Consider the following 8612-nt stretch of genomic DNA (forward strand, 5'->3'; position numbering starts at 1 on the left):
TCCATTTCTACTTATTGATACCGTCCTTTGCAGTTGCCTCCATTTACCTCCTTCCATTTCTTTTAATGGACTAATTTTTTCTAAATTAAAATATAAATCTGGCCACCAGGTATTTAATGGGGCAGTTCCTAGGGTTTTGTTGTAGACTTCATGAGTCTCTAAATTAGTAATTTCCCATGTAAAATTATAGGGGTCCTGGGGGTTTGAATTTACAGACAGAATTTGCAGAACAATCAAGAGAAAGGCAAGTGCCATAGTTACGGCTCTGTCTGTTGGCAGCGTAGGGGTCAATTTTAAAGGATTGTCCTTAGTCCGATCAACAGTCCAGGTTATCTTTGAAGGTCGATGAGGTCTGAGAAGGGTCCACTGGTTTGGCGTGGGCGAAATGGATCCAGGTGGTGATTCTGTCTACTTTGATGGCAGTAGGCATTGTCAGGATGACCTGGAAGGGTCTTTCCACCTGGGCTCCAGAGTTTCCTGCCAATGACGTTTGACGAGGACCCAATCCCCCGGCCGGAATTGATGTGGAATAGGTGGGGGTCCAGTCTCATAGAGTTCTTTTAATTTGGGCCATACATCTTCATGGACCCTCTGCAAGGCTTGTAGGGAGAACAATAATTCAAGACTATTATCGTTTTCAGCTTTGATAAGGTTATCTTTTAGGTTAGGGATGATGGGGGGTGGTCTACCATGTATTATTTCATAGGGTGTGAGTCCCAGTTTGTATGGGGAATTACGCACACTGAACAGAGCGTAGGGAAGAAGGACCACCCAATTAGCGCCAGTCTCCATGGTCAATTTGGTTAGGGTCTCCTTTAAGGTTCTGTTCATTCTCTCTACCTGTCCTGAGCTTTGGGGTCGGTATGCACAATGTAATTTCCAATCAGCCCCAAGTATGGAAGCCAGTCCCTGACTTACCTTAGAGACGAATGCAGGTCCATTGTCTGACCCTATCATTACTGGAAAACCATACCTGGGCAAGATTTCTTCTAGGATATTTTGGCTACAATCTGCGCCGTTTCATTCTTGGTTGGAAAGGCTTCAGTCCATTTCAGATATTTTCATATCCATTCAGTCCATTTTCAGATACCTGAAAAGGTATCTACAAAAACTAGCAAATACTTATATCCATATTTTCCTGGTTTTACCTCAGGGAAATCTACTTCCCAATAGGTACCCGGTCTGCTCCCTCTTTGTCTTACCCCTGTTGTCTGAGGATTGCTACTCGCATTGTTGAGTTGGCACACTGTACATTTAGTGACTACTTGATCGACCTTATCAGAGACATTTCTGATTTTTAGTCCAGTCTGTCTCAGTAAGTCCAACATTCGCCGGGAACCTAAGTGGGTGCTGCGATGGATCCGCTCTAGAACTTGCCATCCTAGTTTATCTGGGAGTATACTGCTGCTTTTAGAGTCTCTCCACCAGCCATTTTTGATTCTGGTCATAGGAAGTTTACTCATCCATTGAATGTCGCTTTCTGAATACTCAGGGCTGGGGGGCAATTCCCGGGGTCCGGGGTCCGGCAGCTGTAGGGTCAGCAATTGCGCTGGGGGCCGAGCTATGTTTTTTGCAGTCTGATCGGCCAAATTGTTGCCCCGGGAAACTGGGTCGGTTGTCTTCTGGTGTCCTGGGCAATGCACAATTGCTAGCTTTTTGGGTTCCCATAAGGCTGCTAGCAGGGCTAGAATCTCTTCTTTATTTCTGATGTCTTTCCCTTCAGCTGTGAGGAGCCCCCGTTCTCTGTATATCGCCCCATGTACATGAGCGGTGGCGAAGGCATATCGGCTATCAGTGTACACGGTTAGCTTGCGATCTCTTCCTAACTTTAGGGCCTGGGTTAAGGCTATTAGCTCAGCCTTCTGGGCCGAGGTTCCGGGGCGTAAAGCTTCTGCCCACACCACCTCGGTCTCTGAAGTCACGGCCGCCCCCGCATACCTTTGTCCTTGGTGAACGAAGCTGCTTCCATCGGTAAACCAGATGGCGTCTGCGTCCGATAATGGCTGATCCTGCAAGTCTTCCCGGACCCCATAAACTTGAGCCAGTATGTCAGCGCAGTCATGAAGTGGGGTTCCCATGTCTGGGTCTGGCAGCAGTGATGCTGGGTTCAGGGCCATTGGGGGGGTGAAGATGACCCTGAGGGGGTTCAACAGCAGTCCCTGGTAATGAGTGAGTCGGGCATTGCTCAGCCATCGGTCAGGCGGCTGCTTGAGGATGCCCTCGATGACATGCGGGGTGGTGACTTGTAGCTCTTGGCCCATGGTCAGCTTATCAGTGTCCTTTACCATTAGGGCAGTGGCTGCAATCATCCGGAGACAGGGTGTCCATCCGGCAGCCACTGGATCTAGCTTTCTAGACAGATAGGCTACTGGCCTGCACCAAGGGCCCAAATGCTGGGTTAGCACCGCCTTGGCTATGCCCTGGTTTTCATCTACATATAGGTGGAAGGGTTTGGAGACATCGGGGAGTCCCAGGGCAGGTGCTGATAACAGAGCAGTTTTGATTTGTTGGAAGGCCTGTTCAGCTTCTTCCGTCCAACTAAAGGGCTGTTGATCTTTTGTTGCCTGGTATAAAGGTTTTGCTAATTCAGCAAACCCTGGTATCCATCGTCTGCAGAACCCAGCCGACCCTAGGAATTCCCTCACCTGTCATGGTGTCTGCGGTCTGGGAATACGAAGGACAGTCTCCTTCCCGGCATCCGTTAGCCAGTGTTGCCCCCCTCTCAGTAAGTAACCCAGGTAAGTTACCTCTGACTTGCAGATTTGAACCTTCTTTGCTGAGGCGCGGTAGCCTAAGGTTCCCAGAGTTCGCAGGAGACCTTCGGTTCCCTGGATGCAGGTTTCGGGTGTCTCGGCAGCTATTAAGAGATCATCAACATACTGTAGGAGAGTTATATTAGGGTGTTGTTGTCTGTACTCACTTAAATCTTCGTGTAGAGCCTCGTCGAGCAGGGTCGGAGAGTTCTTGAATCCTTGTGGCAGTCTGGTCCAAGTGAGCTGGCCATTTATGCCCCTGTCTGGATCTGTCCACTCGAATGCAAATAGCTCTTGACTTTTAGGCACTAGTGGTAGGCTGAAAAAAGCATCTTTTAGATCCAGAACAGTATACCATTGTTTTTCTGGGCTGAGGGCTCTCAGGAGAGTATAGGGGTTAGGAACGGTTGGATGTGTGTCCATCACCCGCTTATTGACTTCTCTCAGGTCCTGCACTGGTCTGTATTCCCCGCTATTGGGTTTGCGCATGGGCAGCAGCTGGGGTATTCCATGCTGAGTGACAGGTGCGTAGGACCCTGAAGTCAAGGAGGCGGCGGATGTGCGGTGTGATGCCATTTTTGGCTTCCGTGGGCATAGGGTATTGGCACACGCAGATGGGGTCTGTCCCGGGCTTAACCTCTATAAATAGGGCTGGGCGATGTTTTGCTAACCCCATACCACCTGTTTCTGCCCACGCATCTGGGAAGCGTTGAAGCCAAGGCTCGATGCCCTGATCCCGAGGAGTGGGTTCCTGATGGAGCCTATATTCATCTTCTAGTTTCACAGTAAGTACAGATATGGGTTGGTTGTGGACGTCAGTCACTGTGGGCCCCCCCGGTTGGAAATGAATTTGGGCCCCCATTTTGGTAAGCAAATCCCTCCCCAACAGGGGCCAGGGGCTGTCGGGTATGACCAGGAAGGAGTGGGTTACCTTCCCAGTTCCTAAGTCCACAGTCCTCTGAGTTGTCCAGAGGTACTTCTTTATTCTGGTGGCCCCTTGTACCCAGGATGATTTTTCAGATACTTTTCCATGGGGCTTGACCAAAACTGAGTGCTGTGCCACGGTATCAACTAGGAACTGGACCGGGGTCCCCTCCACTTGCAACGTTACCCTAGGTTCAGGGAGGGGATCCGAACCCCGTCCTCCCTATTCTGTATCTTGGGTAAACAGTATGGGGGCTATTTTAGGCTGCCATTGCCCTTGGCTGGGGCGGTGTTGTTTCTTCTTGGGGCATTCTCGTATCCAATGGCCTTTCTCTTTACAATAGGCACATTGATCTTTATCTAAGTGCCGCCTGGGAGGGCGCATTGTTTGAATGCCTTCTGGGGGTGGCTGTTCTTTCTGGACTATAGCGGCCAGGACTTTAGTCATTTTCTCTGTGGCTTTAATCTGTCTCTCTTCTGGGGCGTCCCTGTTGTTGTAGACCCGTTGTGCTATACGGAGTAGATCCTGGATCTGTTTACCTTCTAAATCCTCTAGCCTTTGGAGTTTCCTTTTAATGTCAGGAGCTGCTTGATTTACAAAGGACATAACGACTGCAGCCTGGTTCTCAGGGACTTCTGGATCCATGGGGGTAAACTGCCTAAAGTCTTCCATTAATCTCTCTAAGTAAGCAGCTGGACTCTCTGCCTTTCCCTGTAAGACCGAATATACCTTAGCCAAATTGGTGGGCTTGCGAGCTGCAGCCCGGAGACCCGCCATTAGAGTCTGGCGATAAATGAGTAGCCTTCCCCTACCTTCTGCCGTGTTATAGTCCCATTCGTCCTGTGGAGGTCTGGTTAGGGGGAAAGCCACATTAATGAGATCAGTGTTAGATGTCGGCTGACCGTCGTCTCCAGGAACCAGCTTTCTTGCTTCTAATTGGATCCTCTCTCGCTCCTCTGTAGTGAACAGGATGCGGAGGAGCTGCTGACAGTAGTCCCAGGTGGGCTGGTGGGTGAACATGACACTGTCTAAAAGAGCTATTAGGTCTTTAGTGTTATCAGAGAATCGAGCGTTCTGCGTTTTCCAGTTGTAAAGGTCACTGGTGGAAAAGGGCCAATACTGGAGTCGGGGGTTGCCTGTTTCATCGGGGGGTCCTATTTCCCGCAGGGGTAGGGCCACAGTGGAGTCAGGGAGGCGGGGGTTTGGCTCATGCTGGGTGCGCCCGTGGGTTCGACCGGCTGGCCCCTCGCGGTTTGTTCCATTTTCAATGGGGCTCGGCGCGGCTGCTGCCTCCCGTCCCCCCGGTTCTGTCTGGCGCAGCTGCCCCTTCCCATCCTCCCGTTTCCCCTAGGGGGGCAACTAGCGGGGCGACTGGTGGGGCGGCTGCTGCGGGCAGGGCCTGGGGTGCGAGGGGAGGGGGATGATAGGGTGGAGGGTCTAGGGATAGTAGGTCCTGACTATCGGGAAATATGGGATACAAGGGCGCTGCTGGCGTCCTTGATTTTGGGGGACTTGCAGGCCACATGGCAAGGACCTTACACGTTCCCGAGGATAGGAAGGGGGCCAACCAAGGGGGTGGATTTTCCACTAAACTCTGCCATACAAGAATGTAGGGAATCTGATCCGGGTGTCCCTTGCAACCCGGTAGAAAAATCTTTGATTTCACTTTGCAATTATAAGGAGGCAGAAAGTTCCTTCGGTTGGCCATCCAACGCCGAAGGTTGGCCATTCGGAGTGGCAGAGGGTTATTAATTTTCTCCGCCAGATGTCTAAATTCAAATTCTGTCCTCTGGTTCTAACATCCCTGAAGTTAGCAACGAGGAGAGAAAGAGGAGTGCTTTGAGATTGGCCCATCTGTATCCTGGAGGTGGAGGAAAGGATTAAAAGGAGAAACAGTAAAGTTATGAGGATTTCTGGCTGGGCCAGGCCAGGTCACCTGTGAAAGAGAAGGAGTTTAACACTTAAAGGTTATAGAATAGAGAACACAACACTTAGATCGCTAGCGCAATTCAGGTGTCTGCCACCCGAACAGAAAAATTCCGATGGGCCCAAAAAGGTGCCCCAGACGGGTGCCAGTGGATGTCTCCTACTGGACCTGACTGACTGCCCTATAGCGCGTCCGCCAGGGCTGTGTCAGTCACCGATACAGATCCCGCGCGGGAGAGCCAGAAACAAGCAGAACGGACAGAGCCAGCTCACTTACCGATCGGTCTCAGGGACGACCCGTTGACTTGGGGTCTGGTGGGTTTGGGGGTATCCCGGACGAGCCCCCAAATGATATGCCCCGATTTGAGAGACCCCCCAAAAACAAACCACCAGGGTCCAGAGTCAAAGCCAAGCGGCAAGGGTCGTTTACTGCAGGTTCGAACCTGGTCCTCCGCGCACTCGTTGCCGGTGACGCTAAGAGGCCCCGAGCAAGGATCTTACAGCTTCTTTTATAGATAGGCACAAACAAGTTAGGGATTTTTTTGAGGTTACAGAGCTGTTATAGGTTGAAATTTAAATTTGAACGCTCAGCAGAACTTGATTGGTTCCCACCTTTATTTCAAACCATTCAGCAGAACTTGATTGGTTCCCGCCTTTATGTCAGACTACGACCGGGCGCGCCCTGGCTGGTTTCAGAAATGGCGGGGGGGGAGGGGAAAGATCATTTCTTTGCAGTTGTGAGTACACCTGGTAATTTTTCTCTTAGCCTCTCACTATAGAAAAAAGTGGATAAAGAATCCACTTTTTTTCTTCTTGTTTGAAGAATAGAAAAATTCAAAATTAGTAACTGGACTCCTTAAAATGAAAAATTGGCAAAAGAAGAAATAATATGATGCACCTAGAGAAACTCCAACAAGGTGAAAATAAAGTGATAATTTTTTTCAGTCATATTGGAATACTTTTTAAAAACAACCTACCAAGGATTTAGTCTGTGAAATTACATTCATCTAATGAACCATCTTAAGAACATTGCAAATGATTAGGAAAATGACACACACCCACATTTATGGAAGGATGAATTTGACACAGAACAAACACAACTGAACAGGTTTTATAATAAAATACAGCTATGTATGTGTGTCCATGGAAGCACACTCCTGTAATCCATGTTTGTAAATGAAATCCATCAGTCTAATAGGGTTAGACCAACCTGAACAACAGTTAACTATAGAAAGTGGCATTAAAAAGTAGATATGGAGCCAGGTTTCCCTGTGTTTTTTCTGTAAATAATTCTTAGTTGTGTTGTTTCCCTGGAAGCAAAACATAGCATTATGTTTCAATTTTGAAATAAAGATTTTAAAAAGGTTCCTACTCAAATGAATGAAGTTATTTTTGGTTCTTGGGTCCCTGTTTTCCTCCTTATTACTCTTTCTCTGTTCAGCCTTGTGAGACTTTGTCCCTTCCATAACAACTCAGCATTATCCCCAGAAGCTGCTGGTAACTTACTGTGAGCTTTTGAATGAGACTGACTTTGACTTCTCATTTTCTTGATGCCAGATGGCGCTGCAATCCTGAATCCTAGAAATGAAATTAAGTTTCTATTCCTGAAACATGAGCAATAAAGGCATGCAAATAATTTGTGCATGGAATATTCACGGACTGGTTTGGAGTCTCACACAGGAAAGCCTAAGTAGATGAAAAAAATGGTGGGATAATTCCTTGAGAGCTCTCCCTTGGACTTCAGGATTTTTTTTTTTTCTCTCTGCTAAATGCTCTATCCTTTTGCCTGCATAGACTCTCTCTCTAAAACCAAGGGTTTGCATTAGCAAGCCTTTAGATAACAAGAAACCAAAATTTTAAATTTATAGGCACACCAACAGCATTCCTATTGAGAAGATGTCAGATGTAGGTAATCAATGTATAAGAAAAGAACAGCATACGATCAAGTAATCAAAGTGTCATTCCTTTAAAATTTAGCCTCTACATGTATATTCCACTTGATTCAGGTAGATGAAATATTCTCTACCTGTGGTGCCTCAAATAGATTGTTATCTGTTCATATCCTATTTCCTACCTGGAACAGAAATCCTATTTTTGTATTCCCTGTTCTATTTTCCTTGAGTTTCTACTACTTACTTTTTATGTCTCTAGTCATCATTTACTTCCTCCAGGGAGCCTTCTCTGACCAATTAAATCTAAACTACATGCTCATCTATACCTCTGAAATCCTTCAGTACTGAAATCACAGCTTTCTACAATAGGAAAGGGAAAAAAAAAAGATTTTCTTTTTGCCATTCTAGATTCTCCACTGCGATTCTGTAACAAAAGCCAGATTAACAAGAGAAAAGTGTACAAATTTATTTAAGTTTTATGTAATACAGGAGCCTTCATTACGAAATGAGAGGACCTACAGGAACATTAAACCTGTATGTTTTTTATACAAGGTTTGGTAACAGTGGAACACCATAGAAAAATGTAATAGGACAAAAGGGTATGGGCCTAAGTATAGTAAACTGGAGGAAATTTGGCAAGGTCTGTTTATTCAGATTTATCTTGGTATTTGTCTTAGGAGATAAGTATGCTCCTTTCCTCCAAGTATAGGGAGGGCACCTCTCACACGAGTGTCTTAACACTTGCTTCAGGAAAGAAGGTTAGGGAGTCCTTTTAGCAACTACTTTTTCTCAAATTCCTTCGGCTTAAAATAATATGCCAAGGTGCCATATTTTAGGGTGGTATCCTGAGCCCTGTCGCTATATACAATTTTTTTTATAGATTCACTTTTTAATTACATTTTTCTTTTTTTTCAACGTTTTTTTTTTTTTTTTATTTATTTTTGGGACAGAGAGAGACAGAGCATGAATGGGGGAGGGGCAGAGAGAGAGGGAGACACAGAATCGGAAACAGGCTCCAGGCTCCGAGCCATCAGCCCAGAGCCTGACGCGGGGCTCGAACTCACGGACCGCGAGATCATGACCTGGCTGAAGTCGGACGCTTAACCGACTGCGCCA

The 8612-nt window shown here is 47.1% G+C and overlaps 1 protein-coding gene across 1 annotated transcript; it reads right to left on the reverse strand.

Annotated features, from left to right (window-relative positions):
• Window positions 1-1082: 1082 nt before the first annotated feature.
• On the reverse strand, window positions 1083-5407 carry LOC125910407 (uncharacterized). Its single transcript, XM_049614149.1, is given in 3 exon segments — window positions 1083-3251; window positions 3253-5025; window positions 5078-5407. Coding segments are annotated over 3 exon segments (4272 nt in total).
• Between the last annotated feature and the right edge of the window lie 3205 nt (window positions 5408-8612).

Source organism: Panthera uncia (genome assembly GCF_023721935.1).
Source record: "Panthera uncia isolate 11264 chromosome B3 unlocalized genomic scaffold, Puncia_PCG_1.0 HiC_scaffold_1, whole genome shotgun sequence".
NCBI lineage: Eukaryota > Metazoa > Chordata > Mammalia > Carnivora > Felidae > Panthera > Panthera uncia.